The sequence below is a fragment of the Oryx dammah genome, unplaced genomic scaffold (genome assembly GCF_014754425.2).
Source record: "Oryx dammah isolate SB20612 unplaced genomic scaffold, SCBI_Odam_1.1 HiC_scaffold_5, whole genome shotgun sequence".
Classification (NCBI taxonomy): domain Eukaryota; kingdom Metazoa; phylum Chordata; class Mammalia; order Artiodactyla; family Bovidae; genus Oryx; species Oryx dammah.
The window spans coordinates 20049026-20070763 of NW_024070189.1; the positions used below are offsets into that span (position 1 = coordinate 20049026).

The 21738-nt window shown below is 39.1% G+C and overlaps 1 protein-coding gene across 1 annotated transcript in view; it reads right to left on the bottom strand.

The window, feature by feature from the left end:
- ADGRV1 (adhesion G protein-coupled receptor V1) overlaps positions 1-21738 on the bottom strand; it is a 546035-nt gene that overhangs the window by 276785 nt on the left and 247512 nt on the right. The window contains exon 83 of the mRNA XM_040241540.1: positions 17956-18056. Within this exon, the coding sequence (XP_040097474.1) occupies positions 17956-18056 (101 nt within the window). The remainder of the gene's footprint in view (positions 1-17955; positions 18057-21738) is intronic.

Consider the following 21738-nt stretch of genomic DNA (forward strand, 5'->3'; position numbering starts at 1 on the left):
CGACTGAACTGAACTGAACTGAACTAAGTAGATATTTTAAATTTATACAAAATAGTATTCCAGGGTGTCTTACACCACTCACTTTAATCCTCTAATTTCATGTCAAACCAAAGTGGTAAACAATCTTTTCCCCAAGTTGCTTCCTCTCTCATGACCACCACTGACGCAGACATCAACTGGAAGAGAGGCCTCCCAGGATTAGTCAGTGTGCATTATACGTAACTTGGCAGCTACTTGTAAACTCCAAAGAGAGTAAATCAAATATCAGGGACCGATTGCAAAGCTGAATTGCTTCCTCTTTTCCAGTTTCTCACAAAACTGTTTGAATTCAGCTTCCCCTCTCCCTAACAGCGGCCACTTCTGACGGAAGTCTATTCTCTCAGACTAGCTTCTATTTAGGAAAAATGGCTTATATTGTTGTTCCCAAGCCTATTAATAACTTAGAAAAAAGTTACACACACTGAATTTTAAGCGACACCACTAATCCTTTCCTGGGATATTTTTGTTGCCTTTCTCTATGCTCTGAATTCTATCTTTACCTCAAGAATATGAATTCAATAGTAAATTCACAAAGAGTAGTACCATGGGAAAAACACACAGGATATATTTCCTATCGTTATACAGTTAAAGTTCTCATAATTCCTCTGGAGTTTTTTTTTGGAGGGGGGGTGAAATTCTGTCCTTAGGACTTACTTAAAGGGCAAATGAAATGTAGTGCTGTATTGAAATGTTTGCATATGTGAGTGCTACATCAATTCAGTCGTGTCTGACTCTTGACAACCCCACGGACTGTAGCCCACCAGGCTCCTCTGTCTGAGGGATTCTCCAGGCAAGAATACTGGTGTGAGTTACTATGCCCTCCTCCAGGGAATCTTCCCGACCCAGGGATCAAACCAGTATCTCTTAAGTCTCCTGCACTGGCAGGTGGGTTCTTTACCACTAACTCCACCTGGAAAGCCTGTATAGATATGTTTATCTGAGTTTAAGTATTGTGATATGTATATATATATATATATATATATATATATAGACTTATGCCTTTATGGGTCTTTAATATATGATTGTAGACTATATATGAAATTACACTGAAAAATACTTTATACTTGATCAGCTTTTTCCTATTTCTTAACTAACAACAAAGAGTTCATCAGGGTTGTTTTGAGGAATTATTCTTTAAAATATGAAGTAGCTTTCTATGTCCATGCATAATAAATGCTTCAATTTCTAGGAGGTATTACCTCATGCATTAATAAAAGTCCAAAAAAAGTATCTGAACTTTTATTGATACTTTATAGAGACTTTTGATTTTTTTTTAATGAGCAGTGGTATAGAATTGTATATGTTAGCCTTTCTCTGGTTAGACTAGTCAACATATTTCTAAGAAAAACTCACGAGACACAAACATGTATCTCTGGCATACAAACTGTATCCTAGAAAAACCTGTATAAAATTCTTGTTTCCAGCTCCTTCCCCAAGTATCAGTTCTGCTCAGCTCTGGAGACTATTCTCCATGTCTTCCAGGTCTGTAGCAGAAGTCATTCTTCTCTTCTCACCATCAACCCTTAACTAGCTGATCCACCCCTAAAGCCTTGCAAAATAAACAGCATAGCATGCAATGTAGAGCAATCCTTTTTGCAATCCTGCCAGACACAGCCCATTCCTCTGCCTTTACTAATGTCTGTATTTTAATTATATGTAGATTCCACCTGGTAAAGACTTCTATCTTTCAAAACAGCTTTAGTACTCTCATCTTATAAAGTTCTCCTGACCCCACCCCTCACCCTGGAAAGATTTAATAACTCCCCTTTTTTGGTTTCCCACTGTATGCTGCACAGACTACAATCATATACCTACCACTCTCTACTGCATTCGTTTATTTACATGTTTATTCCCCACTGTAGAAGACTATAAATGCTCCAGTGTCTAAAGTACATCCCATTTATGTCTGCCTTTCCTAGCAAAGAGCTGAATGTTACATATGACATTAAATGCTTGCAAAATGTGAACAATGAAAGGTGGTTTATACATAAATCTAAATTGGGTTTCCACAAAAACTTTAGGAAAGGCCCTTTTCTTTCGGCTACCTAGAGAATAAATATATTTTTTCTGCTGCTCTTAGACTCAAACAAGAGGCAGTAGACAGACCCACCTGCCCTCATTTGACTCCTCTACATTCACACAAGAGCCTTCAATAATTAACCCTGACAAACATTTTCAAAGAGCAATTCCTAATCCTGAGAGTTGAAAGTTGCTCAAGTATGGACTGTTTGTACAATATAAGACCAGGTTTATGGAGCCCCACAAGTGCCAGTGAGTGAACAGCAGCCATGACCGTGACCTGAGCTAACAGCGGCACTCTCGCTGCTCTGTCTCCCTGGGGTTAATCTCTTAAACTACTCCGGCCTTTGTACCGCTGTGGAATAAAGACACTGTGTAAGCAATACCTACACGCCTCTATTTATATAATTTAACATGCTTATATTGCCCTGGTAAAACAAATATTTATCGAACACTTCTCTAGGCAGATTCAAAAAGGCAAAGGAACTTAACGAATACTTTAACATTTTTATCTAAAGATTTCTGAGGTACAAAACCATACTCTGTAAAGGCAAAGACTCTAATTAAAAAAAAAAAATTTTTGGAGGGATAGAATGGGGTTTTGTGATTGCTATATCAAATTAACCCACTTGTAATACCAGGCATAGAAATGAACGCTTTCCATTATGCACAGATTCAAAGGCTTTAGGGGTGTGGTATCACGTATGTGCAATAAGCTCAGAAACTAACAGTGGTTTCATAATGATTAAAAACATGACCTAAACAAGGTAGGATTGTTCGTTATATCTAGACATATCACAGTGTGTTGGGGTATTTCATCAAAGCCCTAATTTCAACACACTATCCAATATGACAACCTTGATACTTACATCCTTATTTTTAATGGCCCATTTTAATTACTTTGGCACTTACAGACACTTGTTAGTGAACTATTTATTAGAAGCAGCTATTATAATTGGTTACTATCTCTCCTGAGTGTCTACACTCAACCTTAACACAAAATGTTATTCCTATGTGATACAGCAATTTTATTAAAGAGTACAGAAAAACTTACTCTGTGTATTCCAGTGGTCCTTCTCTCATCTCTAAACTTGCTTCTCAATAAGAAGTTAATAAAGCTACTCTGCATTATGAACCAAATCTCTATCTTAACACGATGTCCACAAGCTCTAGAAAACTTTCAGATTTGCTATCCAACTCGTGTGCAAAAGTGTTTATCCAAATTCAGGAAGCGGGGTTCAAGAAATCTGCATCTCCCCTGGAGCTCCTCTCCCCCTGAGCTCCTCTCTCCTCTCCCTACCCCATTCTGAACCCTTGGGTCAGCTTCTATGGACTTAAAAAAATTATTTTTATTTATTTGGCTGCGCTGCATCTTATTTGCAGCACACAGGATCTTTGCTTTTCGTTATTGATATGGGATCCAGTTCCCCAATCAGGAATAAACCCCGGACTCCCTGCATTGGGAGCACAGAGTCTTAGCCACCAGACGGCCAGGGAAGTTCCTCTATGGACTTCTGAAGGACGGCAAACAGAGGCTGTGGAAGCAGCAAGGATTTTCTTGAAGTTCCCAGACAGAAATCAGAATGTGTTTATACACAAAGAAGAGTTACTGTTAGAATCCATAATAGTCAGATGAAGAGTTAAAGGGTTTCAGTAGCTGGTTTGGGATCTTAATGTCTTGTTATAACTACTTTTGTGGAAAAACTAATCTTGAATTGAACATACTTAAATTATAAACCAAGACTTAAAATGTAATTTTTTTCTAAGTTGTAGCTCACTAGAACATTACAGTTCTTCAAGAACATGAATAATCTATTTTTTTAAATTCTGTTTTTTCTTTAAGGGATTGAGAATATGGGAAGTTCATTTTCATGAGAAAATGGCAGTGGGTTACTTTTAAGTTGAAGATGTTTACTCGCAGCAAGACTACAATTTCCTTTCATCCCATTGCTTACCACATTAACTAGTTTTTGTTAGAAATCTAATATGATCCCAAAAAGTTTTCTTACGGCTGCTAGAAACACAGCAACGGGCAACACAGGGAGTCCTGGTCTAACAGAGCTTACATTCTAGGAGGTAGGAAGTAGGGAGTGAGGAGAGGAATGAATACAGTAAATGAACAAGAGAATTCAGGTGCCCATATTTGGCAGGAAGTGCACATACTGAAGGTGTGATGTTGTGGGGTGGGAGGGCTACTCAGGGAAGCTGTTCTGGAGTGACAGTGCGTGAGCGGATAATATGTGAATGAAGGATGGATGAATAAATGTATGAATGAGCAAAGCACTAGTGCAGAACTTTTCAGGCTTAGAGATCAACTGGAACCCAGGATCCGGGATAAGAAGGAAGTGGCACATTTAATGCCCTGAAGAGTCCACTGTCGCTGGTTGCTGGGTGAATGGGTGGAGATGGGAGGAGGTAAGAGCGACGTAGGCAGTGAAGACCCTCGTGGTCTGTTGGATGCAGATCAGAAGTTTCTTATTTACAGTAGTAAGTCACTCAAGGATTTTAGGTGGGAGAGGACTTGAGCTGATTTAGTCTTTAACAGCACTATTCTGGCTGCTGAAACAAAAATAGGTTATAAAGAAAGGGGCCAGAGTAAAGTCGTGGGTAATAAACTTTTCATCATGAAAAAAATATGAACAAACTTTTTGGTCAACCCAATAACTTGGATGTTACTATAAAAAAGAGATGAGCATGAAAAAGGTAAAGATTGACAGAAGAGGATACAACTGAGATATCTTCTGGAAGCAGAGAGATACAATGCATTTAAATCTCCAAATATGGTTAACACTATACATGTTTTTTAAGGGGAATATTCATACCAATAGAGCTTTAACAAATGCAAAAATTGAGAATATCATTTCAGAAGTTGACTTTCACTCAGCTTTGATTTCTGTATTCCAGAAGGAGTGAGGGCATATTCTGGGATGAGGTGGGGCTGAGAGGGGAGCTCTGGGATGGCAGTAGAATTTCTCTGTTTCCAGGCCAAACCCCATGAAAGCACTTGCACATGCTATCTTCTGAAATGCACTTGATTGTTGATACGTGACATGTAAATGTTTCTATTTGGCAGTAACGTTCACCCTTAGAACTAACATTCACCTTGACAACTAAAACATAGTGCCTGAAACCAAATTTCTCTTCATTCCTGGCAGAACACAGAGCCCATGTTCTTCGAAGATGCTCCCAAATGGGACTCTGTCGGAAGGATGGTTCTAGACTCACACAACTCACAACCCGAAAGAAAGGCTACTTCACTTGGATAACTGCTGGCCCTCTTATATACCTTTTGGCGATAGTATATGATGTAAAAAAAAGAATAATCTCTTTGCTCAGAAACTTAAAGCTCAGTTAGGCAGATAAACAATTACATATAAGACACTACTGGCAGAGCAAGCAGCTGAAACTCAGGCACAACTTCCTGGGACTTACAGACGTGTATGGAAATGCAGAAACCAATTTTGTGAGGGCCACTCATCGAAAAGATCCACAAAAGGAAGCAAGATGTCGAGAAGCTATAAAGATTCAAGAGACACCTATGAACACGATCAGTACAGGAGCAAATGTTAACTATACCTCAATAAAAACTACAAAAATAAAACTGTGGAAGTGGGTGCACAATTCTGTGAATATACTGAAAGCCACTGAATTATACACTTTCAATGGGTGAAATGTATGGCATGTGAATTCTATCTCAACAAGGCTATTTTTTTTTTCATGTCTGCAGAACACACTATGTGCCGTGAAAGAGGAGGGAAAAGCACCTTTAATGGGTTCTGAGGTGTCCTTTGCAGATAGAGATGGGGCCATGGAGCTAGGACAAGTAATGTGACTGTTTGGGGTCTCAGATTTCTCACGTGCAATGCGGAGGCAATCATAATAATACTGCTGGTTCCACAGAGTGTTTTAAGGACTGCATGGAGCCACGTAGATCAAGTGCTTATGGTAGTCCTTAGCAGTACTATTTCATTAAATAGTGTTTTTGTGTTTAAAAAAATATGCCTATCCCCAATAGAAATAAGCAAAATGAGCAAAATAAGAAATAACAAAAATAAGCAAATGGGAACTGATCAAACTTACAAGCTTCTGTAGAGCAAAGGAAACCATAAAAATAGAAAAAAAAAACCTACAGACATGAAAATATGTACAAATGATGTAACTGAGAAGGGCTTAATTTCCAAAATATACAAACAGATTACACAACTCAATATATAAAAAAAAAAAAACCAACTGAAAAATGGGCAGAAGATCTGAAGACAATTCTCCAAAGAAGACGTACAGATGACGAGAGGTACAGGAAAAGATGCTCATCGTTGTTAATCACTAGAAAACACAAATCAAAACTACAAAGAGTGCCACCTCACACCAGTCAAGAGGGCCATCATTTAAAAGTCTACAAATAAGATATCTTGGAGAAGGTGTGAAGAAAAGGGAATCCTCTTAACTGCTGATGGGAATGCAAACTGGTATAGCCATTATACAGTACAGAGGTTCCACAAAAGCCTAAAACTAAAAAATAGAGTTGCCATATGACCAAGCAATCTTATTGCTGGATATACCCAGATAAAACTTCAGCTGGAAAAGATACATGCACCCTATGGTCCTTGACTGAGAGATGAATGGGTAAAGAAGATATGGTGTATATATAACACAATGGAATATTACTCAGCCATAAAAATGAATGAAATAATGACATTTGCAGATTTGCAGCATCATGGATGGATCTAGAGACTATCATATTAAGCAAAGCAAGTCAAAAAGAGAAGGACAAATACCATGTGATATCACTTACATGCAGAATCTACGACACAAATGAACATAGCTATGATACAGAAACAGCCTCAGAGACACAGAACAGACGTGTTGTTGCCAAGCGGAAGTGGGGCTGGGGGAGGGAAGGTTTAGGTGTTTGTGATTAGCAGATGCAAATTAGTATATACAGGAAGAATAAATAACAAGGTCCTACTGTATAGCACAACAAATGACAGTCCACATCCTGTGATAAACCATAAGGGAAAAGAATATGAAAAAGAATATATATGTATAACCAAGTTATTATGCTGTATAGCAGAAAGTGCAAATCAACTATACTTCAAGAAAATTTTTTATAAATCCTCATTCCAAGTTTCAAATGCACATCCACAAAGTCAAACCATAAATACAGACACACTTTTTTTTTTCTCAAATAGGTATCTATCTATTCATCTATCCATCCATCCGTCCATCTGTCTCTCTACAGTTCCTAAGGTTCTAACAATTCAATACAAGCAATAAAGACACAAGCACCTAGAAAATACTTAAGATTAGGAGACAAAAAAATCACATGGGAAAAATAAAACAAAACACAATTAATACAGTGTCTAGAGATATTACAGACTAGCATAAAAGCCTTTCTGGGATAATACCGTGAGAGGTGTGGTAACAGGTATGATAGAGATGATTATATAAAAAGGGTGGGGCTGAAAAAATGGTCCCTGCCCCTGCTATTGATTTAAGAAAACCTCCAGCAGAGAAAAGCAGGCTCAGTTCTCCTATGGGCACTAGGAAGCACTGGACTCAGAGAAGAACCCAGTGGGACTCTGTAGTGTGGAACTACCTTATGCTCAGACTTCGCCCCTTGCTTGTCCCCCAGGCCTGTGCTTCAGCCTTTTTGAACGTGACCGATTATCTTCTTAACAACTCTGCAAGGCATATATTCTTATTATTTTTTCAAAGATTTTTCAATTGCAGCACTGCGATATTACCCCATTTGTCCCTTCAATTCCAAAAATGGGACTCTTCCTCCTACACTACATTTTTGTTAAAGTTCTTTAGAGCTACCATTAAACATTCATAAAAACATTTTTTTCTCAGACTCTGATTTTTCCCTACTTTGGGAAATCAAATGAAGTCTTGTAAAAGTCAAGGATAGTTTATGTTTTTGAGGCTGTAATATAAGATTTCAAACTGGTATTTTCTGGTGAAGTCTGGATTTACTTCACAATTTTTCCTAGTAACAGAAGCCATGTTGCAAACATGATAATGTCACTGTAGCCTCATTCAGAATATTACTCACTCTTTCTGCAGCTTTGCAGCTTCAGCACTTGGGGAAGTTTGAATTTGCCAGTAGTGTGACCAGGATACTATTTTTGTATCTTTAGTGTCCACTTATTTTCAATTGAGTGAGTCTACAATTGAGCTGAATTTTGAAGGCTTGCTAAAAAAAAAAAGGGAGCTAGATTTTAATATTAAAAGATTTTTAAGAAAAAAAAAGTGATATATAAGGAAAATGTGTTCTTAGAAAGCAAACAAAAAATATACTATTTCTTCTGCAATTCAATACTTTGATCAATATTCAAGTTTTCTTCCATTTTAAATACCGGTATCAACTTAATCCCTCAAAGCACATACCTGTGAAAAGCATAATATTAACATTTTCATTTGTATTGATAGACTGGATTATCAAATTATTTGATAATCACTAGTTACGAATTTTCTTCATGACGGATTACAAGTTCACACAAAATTCAATAATAATAATGCTAAAAATATAAGGTCATCAAAAAAATTTGGATTCAAGAAATGGGGGCGGGGAGCTCAAACTAGACTTTCATTTTCTCCTAGATATAATGTGATTAGGAGGTTAGGCAGGAGAGGAGGGAGTCAACTTGCCTTAGGGGTAAAAAATTTCAAAGTAATCAAAAAGCATAAATAAAAACATGGACCAGAGAGAAATTTACTAATTCCTATCACCGTTCCATCAAACTGCTATAGAAAGTTCTATCTCAGGAAAAGAAATATACCAATGGGCCCCGGGGCGGTCAGATGGGAGAGAAGGAAACCCTCCCCTTAAAAAGCTGCAAGCTTTTTATATCAGAGGGAACAGAGCTGTTCGACTTTCTTTGCCCCAACAGCCCCCTTCTTTCACGGCCACACTTCCCTCAGGTATCCCTGAAACAGCACTTCTATTTCCTTCCATCCTACTGAACTCCCCAGCCTTGTATGTCTTATTATTCATCATCTCTCACCAAGGTTTCCAGTGATCCCGCTCTTGCCAAATTGGAGGACTAATCTCCCACGGATCCTAAATCCTCCCATTTGAAACCTTTTTTCTTCTCTGGCCTCAGAAATTTTAACTGTGCTTTTAGTTAGCTGCTTCTGACGACCCTTCTCATTCCACAGGGCACAAGGTCTTAAACACAGATGTTTTGGAGGCAGACGGATTTGAGTTTGAACTGTTCCAGCTGCCACATTCTAGCTCTGAGGGTTGCAACAGGTGACTGATTTTCTCTTAGGCCCATTCTTTCCATTTGTAAAATAGCAATGATCAAAGTGCCCACCTCATCTGGTTGTTACAAGGAATGAATAAAGCAAAACACGTAAATCTCTTTTTGCACAGTTCAGTGCCTTAAAGGCAAGTCCCTGGGACATCAGTTATGTGTATTCTGGAACCAGGTTCTCTCTTCAACCTGTACCAAAGAACTACTTTATAGTGTTAACACTTGTCTACATAGCTAACATTTAACTCACTAGCCTAAATGTGCTACAGGAACGCCAAACCCCTAATGCCCCAAACTGCATGTATCCCTCTCCATCCATTAAAACTTTCAGTCTTTTCTATTTAAGTCAAATGACTTAATAGAAAAGGCTCTCTACCTTTTTGGTGATACAGTTCAGTTCAATTCAGTTCAGTCGCTCGGTCATGTCTGACTCTTTGCGACCCCATGAATCGCAGCACACCAGGCCTCCCTGTCCATCACCAACACCCGGAGTTCACTCAAACTCACGTCCATCGAGTCCGTGATGCCATCCAGCCATCTCATCCTCGGTCGTCCCCTTCTCCTCCCGCCCCCAATCCCTCCCAGCATCAGAGTCTTTTCCAATGAGTCAACTCTTCGCATGAGGTGGCCAAAGTACTGGAGTTTCAGCTTTAGCATCATTCCTTCCAAAGAACACCCAGGGCTGATCTCCTTCAGAATGGACTGGTTGGATCTCCTTGCAGTCCAAGGGACTCTCAAGAGTCTTCTCCAACACCACAGTTCAAAAGCATCAATTCTTCGGTGCTCAGCTTTCTTCACAGTCCAACTCTCACATCCATACATGACCACAGGAAAAACCATAGCCTTGACTAGATGGACCTTAGTTGGCAAAGTCATGTCTCTGCTTTTAATATGCTATCTAGGTTGGTCATAACTTTCCTTCCAAGGAGTAAGCGTCTTTCAATTTCATGGCTGCAGTCACCATCTGCAGCAAATCCCATTAATTCATGAGTTGTGAGGCAGTGTACATAACAGTTAAAGGCCGCATGCCTGCTCTATTGTCCAGCTCTTTATGACCCCATGGACTATAGCCCATCAGGCTTCTCTGTCCATGGAAGTTTCCAGGCAAGAATACTGGAGTGGGTAGCCGGTTCCTTCTCCAGGAGATCTTTCTGACCCAGGGATCGAACCCACATCTCATGCGTCTCCTGCATTGGCAGGTGAATTATTTTACCACTGAGCCACTTGGGAAGCCCAGGGTTAAAGGCTGCTTGTGTTCCATTTTCAGTTCTTTCACATATCACTACATGACCTAGAACAAGTAACTTAAAACTCTTCGTGCCTCAGTTTCCTCAGTTGTAAAATAGGAAGAGTACTAGTATCAACCTCATTTAATGCTCAGTAGGTACTATAGGAATCTTTATTGATACATTAAATAAGATAAAATTTACAATGTGACTTTTGTACTGATTTAAATACAAAACTGAAACAGTAACACTTTCATAGAGCAAGCAACAGCGGCATAGAGGATCTTAGTTCCCTGATCAGGGATCAAACTCACACCCCTCGCTTTGGGAGTGCGGAGTCTTAACCCCTGGACCGCCAGAGAAGTCCAAAACAGAGTGTGTGTGTTCATTCAATTTTTTCCTTCGAGTTTTCATTGCCATTCCCACTGTCCAACCTCATGACGCATCATAACCAGATGATGGCAAAACTGCCCACCCTGCCTCTCAAAACTGATCTCCTGAATTCTATTTTCTCCTGCCTTAATCCATTTTCAAGTTAATCTCTAATTGCCAGATTAATCCTTTAATGTTGTGCCCTTTTGGACTACTCCATCGGTGTCTCCCATTAGTTCTTAGATAATATACAACCACCTTACCTGTTGCTGGCCTTTCCAGCAGGCCTTTCCTAAGTGGGACTCCCAGGGTCGCTATAGCCTTTGGGTCTTTATTCCTGGTCTCTCCCTGCTTAGAATGTGCCACATCTTATTTCTTCAAATCTCATCCATCTTTTAAACAACTGAGTCTGATTCTACTCGCTCCATGGAGACTTTTCAAGCTGAGGCGCCCACCCACAGCTAACATACAGCTTGGTTCTTACCATAAGGTTCATTTTCAGACTGTTCTTTACACGCTTCATGTGTATATATCTTGCCTGGTATTTCCTGCTGCACAATTTCAACACTGTCATAGGGTAGATGAGGTGGAAGCGGGTGAGTTCACAGATGACTGATGATTCTGATGGGGGATGTTCACATTTTTGTTTTAATTTCACCGCTGAATGGCTGAACGGGTATTCATAATCATGAATGTGGTGATATTTCGGCCACATTAATGTGCATACCTAAACTAGAAGTGAACAGTTCAATTAAGTTGAACTCAAATGTATATTCATGGCTGTGTGTAGAATGCTCTTTATTCATGTTCACCAAGTCAATGTCTACATAAAGGAAAGATACAGTTAAATACCTGAAAATTTGTTGTACAAAAATAAAAGCCCTACATACTCAATACTATTGAAGTAGGGGTGCTTACAAGCTCTACAGAGGAAAGAAATGGGGGATGGGGCTGGTTATACTTTCCTTCTGGTGGTTTATGTCCAAAAACAACCCTGAGAAGTTCTGGAAAGGTGAAATGCTATGAGAAAGACCAAAATAAAAGCCTGGTCTGCACTCTCAGGCCTACATGAGTTCTTTTGTCTGAAGATCTTAGTAACCCTCCAGGGGATCTTCCCAACCCAGAGATGGAACCCAGGTCTTCCACTTTGCAGGCGGATTCTTTACCAGCTGAGCCACAAGGGAAGCCCAAGAAATACTGGAGCGGGTAGCCTATCCCTTCTCCAGTGGATCTTCCTGACCCAGGAATCGAACTGGGGTCTCCTGCACTGCAGGCAGCTTCTGTACCAATTGAGCTACCAGGGAATCACCTTAGTAATCCGAGGGGAAGAAAAGAAAACCAGAAGGAAACAGAAGCGGAAGTTTCTTCCTCAGGAAGGAAACATTAATGTTTGGAAATGGTTTCAAGGCAATGACACTTTAAATGATAGTAAACATTTAATTAGTGGAATTTCTTCAACAAATAATTTTATAGTAAATAAAACAGGTTAATACTATGGGTTAAGTAATAATAATAACAATAACAGCAATACAGCAGTAGCAGCAGCAACAACCGGAAATGAAATAATGAAAGTGTTAGTCAGACACACTAAGTCATGCTCGACTCTTTCCAACCCTATGGACTGTAGCCCGCCAGGCTCCTCTGTCCCTGCAACTCTCCAGGGAAGAATACTGGAGTGTGGGTTGCCACTCCTTTCTCCACGTGGTCTTCCCGACTCAGGGATATAACCTGGGTCTCCAGCATTGCAGGCAGATTCTTCACTGATAGAGCTAGCCTAATCCCTCAATAAACAGAAATCAGAAACCTACTCACACTTAATGATTTAGTATTTGAATTTTAACAAGATGCCTACATCAAACTTCAGGAAACACTTTCCTAATCCATTTACATCTGCACTAATTTAAGATCATAAATGTTATACTGAACAGTAATATTTGTGCTTCTCAAGTTCCCAGCCTCAAAGCAAGGTTCAATTTTGATTCTTGTACTTAAAATTTTAAATTTCTTTTTCTTAAATAACAAAAGCAAAATTAACAAAGGATACTCTGCTTAACAAGCTATTGACCAAAACTTCCAACTAATGAAAAATCTGTTCTTAGTAATGAACATTTTACAACTGCCATCTGACCCTGCTTCAGTCCACAAAAGCATGCCTATCAGATACATGTTTCCAGATCCTACACACACAATGACCTTCTTGAGCTGACAGTCTCAACACAGCAATGAAAGCTGCCAGGAGAGAAACCAGACTCTGGAGTAGCCACAAGGAACCAGTACTGAAGAGGTCACAGCGGGCTTCTGGCTTCTGTCATGTACAGCCAATGATCCTGAGACTCAAAAATGCAGATACTTACAGCTAAAATAAAATAAACTGCAGTTTAAAGCAGAATTTTCTGGCAGGAAGATCTGAGCATGATCCCACCCAGGAAACAAAATGACATGGCAACATGACCTCTCAAAACATTACAGAATGAATGAGAAAACTGTACACATCACTGGCAGTCCACTTTTGCTAAATTCCAGAGGACAGTCCTCCGAAGTTTAAGGTGATTTCCTGGTCCCTTCTTAAGGAGAAAGCCTATGCAAGCTAAAACGCCTAGATATCAAGCGGCTACCAATAATTCAGATCAAATTCTCAGATATTTGGCATCATCTGAATTCAGAGAGTATTTTTATATACATTTGTTTCTAAACTAATTTGCTTTTCAGCTTCAGAAAAATGTGCTTAAGCCGTCTGTGTGTGTGTGTGTGTGTGTGTGTGTGCGCTCAGTCATGTCCGATTCTTTGCAACTCTCTGGACTGTAGCCTAACAGGTTCCTCTTCCATGGAATTTTCCAGGCAAGAATATTGAACTGGGTTGCCATTTCCTACTTCAGAGGATCTTCCTGATCCAGGGATTGAACCCACGTCTCTTGGATTGGCAGGCGGATTCTTCACCACCATGCCACGTGGGAAAACCCCCTGCTTAGGCCATGCAAACAAACAAAAACAAAAAATCAGGGGGCAAAAAAAAAAGCTCAAACATTTTGCCCTAGTTAAGTTTATTAATCACAGCAAATGCAGTTCTATCTTATCATCATGTTTTCTATGAGGAAACTTCTGTTCTTTTTTTAGATTTGGAGAATTGCTTTTCCTGACAGAACCCCCAGAACTGAGAACCCTGAACTGCAAACTTGTCCTTTGTCCTAGCTGTTTACCAGCCTTATCAGGGCACACATGGGTTGGCAATGTGATTCTAAGATAAAAATTTCAAAGATATAATTAGATGTTTTTCCGAGAAATAGCACCCAATGCCATGAAAATGTGTTTGCTCTCTTCTCCTTCAAGCTTGAAGATAACGGTCTCACAATTTCTTGTCATTCTTTCAGATGAATGAGAAACATTAACTTGGCACTGAAGGAAAAACACATACTTTAAAAGTAAACAATAATGAAAACACAGATTGGATCTCAAAACTTCCGTGACATTCAATAAACAGAGTTTTCTGTAACAACACACTTCTTAAAGCTTATAACAACATAAATATAATGAAAATAATGTTATGCCCCTGAATTTAACTATAAATGATAAGTGATAGAAAGATATAGTCCAAGCTGAAAAGGAAGTAAAGAAGAAAGTACTGGTTGCTCAGTCATGTCCGACTCTTTGTGACCCCATGGACTGTAGCCTGTCAGGCTCCTCTGTCCATGGGATTCTCCAGGCAAGGATACTGGAGTGGGTTGCCAAGACCTTCTCCAGGGGATCTTCCTGACCCAGGGATCGAACCCGAGTCTCCTGCACTGCAGGCAGATTCTTTACCATCTGAGCCACCAGGGAAGCCAGGGAAGTCTGAGTTAGTAATGCATAAGCTTTCTCACAGTACCTTTCAGACTCATTAGTTCAATTCTGAACAAAGGAGATAAAAGAGGAGAGGTAGAAAATCACAAATGCCTATTTTCTAAGCTGCAGTAGAATACTCTTTAGCGCAGTGAAAGAAGTGCTGAGAAAAAAAATCTCAAGTTTTCTACTGAACTCCATCTTTCAGTTCAGTTAGGTAACTCGGTCACGTCCGACTCCTTGTGACCCCAGGAACTGTAGGTAACCCACCAGGCTCCTTTGTCCATGGAATTTTCTAATCAAGAATACCGGACTGGGTTGCCATTTCCTACTCCAAGGAGATCTTCCAGACCCAGGGATCAAACCCACATGTCCTGAATCTCCTACGCTGGCAGGCAGATTCAAACTCCATCTTTGCTAGAGACCAAAAACCAGTTTTGAGGGGAAAAGAAAAATCGTCTACTGCCACCTGCTGGTAGTTTATAGTCAGTGGTTCTCAAAGATGCTTGAATGGCATAAATTCCAGATTAAAGCAAAATCTTTTGCCTTGTAAAGCAAGAATATTAGATACAATATATATTTCTAGAAGCAGAGACAGACTGCCACATTCTCCTCCTGCTGACTGCCTCCCTCACTGACACAGGGTCCTAAGAGGAAGTCAGAGGCCATTACATTTCCATTCTGCCCTTTCCCACAAAAGTCATTCAACTTAGGCCAGAAATAAAGACTTTAAAACCAAACGGTCTTGGCAGACCTGCCTGCAAAAGATTCACAACTCAAACTCTTGAGGTCATCTAGAGAAATTTTATTCTTTTAGCCAAAGAACCACAGGTCAAACTGTATTTTTTTTTAAGACTTCTCTACAAGAATATGAACCTTGAGTTGATAGAAGATCCAAAAGAGAGATCTAAGAAAGGACATGGACCCCCCCCCCCCCGCCATCCCCCCACAACTGGCAAGATTCTGTAACTACAGATATAAACATGATTTTAAAATCCATAAAAGAAAAGGCAGGCCCAAGTTCCTACAGTCAGTTCCATTTCTATTTTTGGAGAATCTAAGAAATTTTCAAAGCCTTAGCTAAAAGGTTTTAAGGGAGAAAATTATTCTCTTTATTTTAGAGAGTGTATTTAAAAATCAAAGTAGATGGGTAAAACATTTTGAGGAAAGAGAACTTTCTATCAAAAACCTATCAACCAATCAAACCAATCCTCCTGCCAAAAATAAACTACGGACATTATATTTTAGTTATTCCATGTCACAAGTCAAATAGTGCAGGGTGTTCATGCCACACTGTTTTATCTCTTCTAAAAATATAGTGAAAAACAGGGATTTGACTAACCACTTTCTCCAAAATTAATGTTAAGTGCAATGTGAATCAGAAGGCAACATCCCAAGATATAAATCCTGAGTCTTCTTTTTCACATCCCTAGACATGAGCAAATTTGTCTGCTAGGACACTGAAGAGTTGTCTGTAATTCTATGGTTCTATAATTAAGACTTGTACAAACTTTGCTGCCAAAAATCACCAGAGTGGGTGGTGAATACAGCCAAGTAAACGCTAATTATGGAAGGCGGGTTTTCTAAGATCTTAAATACAAGAAGCAAAGGCAAGATCAGACAGCTAAGATAGTTACCAAGGCAATATAAATAGCCTTGTCAAACTCAGTGTAAGCCCCTCTTTGGTAACAGCTGTTACCTTTCATAGTTCATAGGTACTTTAAAAGCACAATCTGGGATCTTCTACTTAGAATTCAGCAGTTAATTGTCCCCTAAAAAAGAGAGTTATGAAATTTACTCATGTCATTTTCACTCCTGGGAACAAAATAGGCAAGAGAAGGCCAGTGTTCCAAATAATTTTCCATTTTATGTTTCGGCCCCTCCTCTAATAATATTTTCAAAAGTTCTTCCTGGAATTCAATAGAATGCCATTAGCATCTTAAAATGCATGCAAAATCTAAGCATACAGCACAATAAATTTACATAAATCGAATCATGCATACACCAGCAAAGAATCAGGAAACAGCATTTTCTGCACTCTAGAAGCGCACCCACCATCCAAAAAAGAGGAAATTTTATAAAATAGTATTACCAAGTTCTCTCAATAATAACACTATATAGTGTATTCTTACAGTCTAGAACTGTAATTACAGCCTTCAAGTAGAAGTGATCATGCTTTTTCCTGTTTACTTATACTTACGTCCAAGCCCATCTCACTGCTAATCAAGAAGATGCAGGAACTTTTCATTTGAGCTCAGCCCAAATATCACCTCCTCTAGGAAGACTTTCTTAACCTTCACAGAAAAATTAAGTCCTCACGTATCTTCACACACCGTCTGTGTTTACACTTATCACACTGCATCAGAGTTATCTGTACACACATCTACTGTTTTAGACTGTGAGTACCTTATGGACAGAAAAGGCATTCAATTTCATCTCGATCTGCCTTCTGGGCTTTAAAAACTATACAGTTTAAAACGCATGCTAATGAATGACTCAGTGTTTTCCATGTTATTTCTTCTGCCATAGATAGCTTTTCAAAAAAGAAAGTTCTACCAAATTGTATTCTATAATACTAAATGAAGCAAAATATATTATCCAGATGTCTTAAAATGTGTATCATTTTAATGCCCTCCATATAAAGGATATGTAACACAGCATATTTTATTCAAATTAAACTAAAATGTGCTGCTGCTGCTGCTAAGTCGCTTCAGTCGTGTCCAACTCTGTGCGACCCCATAGACAGTAGCCCACCAGACTCCCCGGTCCCTGGGATTCTCTAGGCAAGAACACTGGAGTGGGTTGCCATTTCCTTCTCCAATGCATGAAAGTGAAAAGTGAAAGTGAAGTCGCTCAGTAATGTCCAACCCTCAGCGACCCCATGGACTAATTTTAATATAAACATTATATATACATTTATAATGTATTTACATGTATAAATTGCCAACATGATGCTTCTTAATAAGCAGCAGCTATTTTCTTTGTGAGCAGTGATATTAAGGTAATTATCTATAGAAGGGATAAAGGAGCTCAAAAATGTTATACTGCTTAGACCTGTTACTCTCATTTGCTCTTATGGTCTCCTTTCTCATCCTTCTCCACTATAAACTAAGCAAGCTTATTTCAACTAAGGTGAGATTAAATTTTACTTATACACTCAGCTCAAGGACCACAGAAGAAGAAATGAACATTGCATCAAAGTGGGAAATCCCACGCTCTCCTACCTGTGTACCTAAGCTGGCTGCCAGCAGGTGAGTCAGAAGTTTAGCCGCAAACATGGAATACCTGGCACAGAAGATATGGGAAAGAACAGCCAGGCAGAGACCTGCAGGAACAAAAAAGCCCGTGTGTGGTTTTACAATCCATGAACAAACAGGAGCATGGTTAAATCTTCAGAGAAGGTAAGCACAATATCTTTGTGCCTACAGTACAAAGTCGCATAGCACAATATCTCTGGGGACATTCATGTTTCAATTTCAACCCACTCCACTTGACCAGACATATAAAATCCTCACACTTCTCAATTAAGCCCAAAGGGGAACTTTACATTTCAAATATCTACTTGTTTACTCCCCTACTAAAAAGAGAGCACAAATTAAGCTGATTAATAATTTCATAAAACTTTTGGTAATACATCAGGCAAGTATTACTGCTTAAGAAAAGAATCAAATTCCAATCTAAATTTTCTAAGAATGGGTGCCTTGGCTAAACAGATGTATTTGTGGAGGTGAATAGGAGAATTTTTCAGGCATGAAATTGGGATTGATGCTACCAAAACTCAAGTTTGGTAATTACCCCTTATACCTACTAAAAATAGTTAGGCAATTACAAAAGTGGTGATTATGAATTTTAAAAGCAACCTTACACTCCTGGGTGCCGAAACCGGGAACAAAATGTGTTCTTTCCCACCACGATGGTTTTTAACCTAAATATCTATGTTTCTAAGCTAAGCTAAGTCACTTCAGTCGTGTCCGACTCTGTGAGACCCCATAGACGGCAGCCCACCAGGCTCCCCCGTCCCTGGGATACTCCAGGCAAGAACACTGGAGTGGGTTGCCATTTCCTTCTCCATGAACGTTTCTAAGTGGTGTGAAAAACATTATTATTTTCTCTGAATCTACTTGAACTCACCTACCTACACTACTTCAAGAGGATGATTAGAATCTCAGGACTAACCCATGAATTTTTTATCTTGCAATTTGTATAAATTTATTTTAATATTAGTTTAAGATTTTGTATGTGGACCATTTTTGAAGTCTTTATTGAATTTGTTACAATATTGCTTATGTTTTGGATTTTTGGCCACGGATACAGGATCTTAGCTCCCCAACTAGGGACTGAACCAACACCCCGCTGCATTGGAAGAAGTCTACACCACTGGACTGCCAGGGAAGTCCCCAGTATTAGGTTTTAAATGCAGAATGTATACATAATTTAAAAGATTTCCTGACTTTTAAAAATTTAAATGTGCTGCATAAAGCAACATATTTGCTTTATCACTTAAGCCTTTTACTCCACCCTCACCCTCTGTAGCATTCTTTTGTCTAGGAAGTATTGACACATAACAACCGGCTTATGTATGTTGCTTTGCCCTGTATTTTGCATGCATTATCTCATTCATCAACGCCCCCCTGGCAAACAGGAGAAGTTGCATTTGTTTCCTCATTATCTTTTCTGAAGCAATGGAACATACACTACACGTTGGCATAAGTTGACTGGGCAGTTGCAAAATGCCCACGTGGGGTCTGTGACTATTCGTCAGCACAGAAATGCCTCTCAGAAGTCCTTTCGGGAAAAGCTCTCAGTATGTTTAGGTTTGCAAAAGGTAGACAGTTTCACACAGGAAGTGAGGCTCTGCATTAGTCAAGGCTTTCGGCCTAGAAATTTGGCCAAGAGATCCGGAGTAATCCATTTTTTTGGAAGGCTGCCATGAGGCATTCTGGGACAGGTGTGCAGGTCCTGAGGGTGCCTCCCAAATCCACCCACAAAGGTATACAGTATACCCAGAAACTGCATCTTTGCTTAGGCAGCTTATAAACTATTGAAGCTGTTGTTCCAAACTCACTAATGTACTCTTTGCATTTCTATGGTGATCAGAGCCACCTTAAACTCAAAGTTCAAGCTGAGTGTGAGAGAGAGAGAGTGTGTGTGTGTGTGTGTGTACGTCTCTGTGTGTAATACACTGACTTAAAAGCAGGGCCTTGCAAGTCTCATTTCATTGTAGGCCGCATGATGACAAATATGTGCTTTTCTGTGAGCTTACCGTGGTGGATGGTAACAATATGAGGCAAGGGGATTTGTGTTGGGCAAAGGAAAAATACTCCTGAATCAACTGTTTTTTCTAGTTCCCCAAAAGAGCTTATTCACAGCCTTTCCCCCTAAGTTGGTAATTCTCCATTATACTCCCACTTCGGGATATAAATTTAGTACACTTAAACTTGACCAGATCAAGAATATTTAATTAAGTCTACTAAGCTGTAATTAAAAATGCTAGCATGACGCCTGGTGGCAGTCCAGGACTCAAAGCCAGGGGCAGGAAAATGGGCTGGATTCTGATAGCCTGTAACTATGATGTATGATGTTATCTAAGTGCTTGTTTTATTTAGGAAAAAAGGACGCAGTGAAAAAAGCCTCAAGCAGCCTAGCCTCAGCTGACCTTGGGAGAGTTACTGAATACCTTAGATGTAAAGAAATAAATACTTTGGTTACCGAGTTCCTAAAGACTAAGTATTTATCTTTTATTTTCTCATCTGATATTGAAGAGCTATATTTAGCATACAAAATTTAAATTTACAAGCCAGACTTTTTTAAACTAACAATTATTTTTTTGGTTTCAATTTCCTTAATATATAAATCACATAGTACAAAAGTTATAATTCTAAAAGGAATTCTAAAAAATAAAGCAGAACAATTTCAGGTATTACCTCAAGGTAAACTCTAAATAGTTTCTTAGAGATTGATTCCATGGCAACTAGGCAGAAAAACAAACATGTAACTAATTGAATAATCTTCATTTACTTTTTTTCCCTAGCACTATGTAGGTTACAGACTTCATTGGAAAAAAAATTTATCAGTTTACTAACACAAATGACTTTTCTATATGATTAGACAGTAAGAGGGAAGATAAATTACCCTTAACAAAATAATAACATTGATAATCTTTGATTTAGATAAGAAAAACTCTACAGAACAGCTAGATTCTTTTGTTAGTACCAAAGACGACCAAAGAGCTTGTTATCTATCTATACAATATTTGAATGTCTGTATGTGCATAAATGTGTAATGTTTATATATGACCATACATATCTAGCAAACAACTCTTGTTTGGTATCCCTTAAGAATGAGATATACTTTCAAAATAACTAGTTTATCCTCCAGAAGTCAAATACTACATTTTTCCCATGAAAATTCCTTTAAAATATTTATCAATTTTATATTGTTTTATTATGTATCTCTGTCTCCTCTATGCGTAGGTGCTCAATCACTTCAGTTGTGTCTGATTCTTTGTGACCCTATAGACTGTAGCCCGTCAGGCTCCTCTGTCCACGGGATTCTCCAGGCAAGAATGCCAGAGTGGGCTGCCATGCCCGCCTCCAGGGCATCTTTCTGACTCAGAGATCAAACCCATGTCTCCTGCACCGGCAAGCAGGTTCTTTATCACTAACGCCACCTCTATAGATAAACATAAGAAAAACCAAATGACCACTAGATTATTAAATCAGATACTCACCTGTTACCTTAGGTTTTTTCCATTCCTCCACCGAATGCTGGCTGTAACTATCACCTTTTTAACATTTCTGTTGCTCATCTCTACTAATTCCCAAATTCCTTCAACCCTCCCTTCCACACAATGCCCCTGGATTACAACTACTAATAAGCTAAGGACAGGAAAACAAAACTGTCAATCCGGAAAAGTCTACTAGGTCAAACAAAAGTCCATATGCAACATTTGATAGTACACAAGTTCTGTGTATTAGAAGGAAGAATTTACTCCAGAGCGGGGAGGT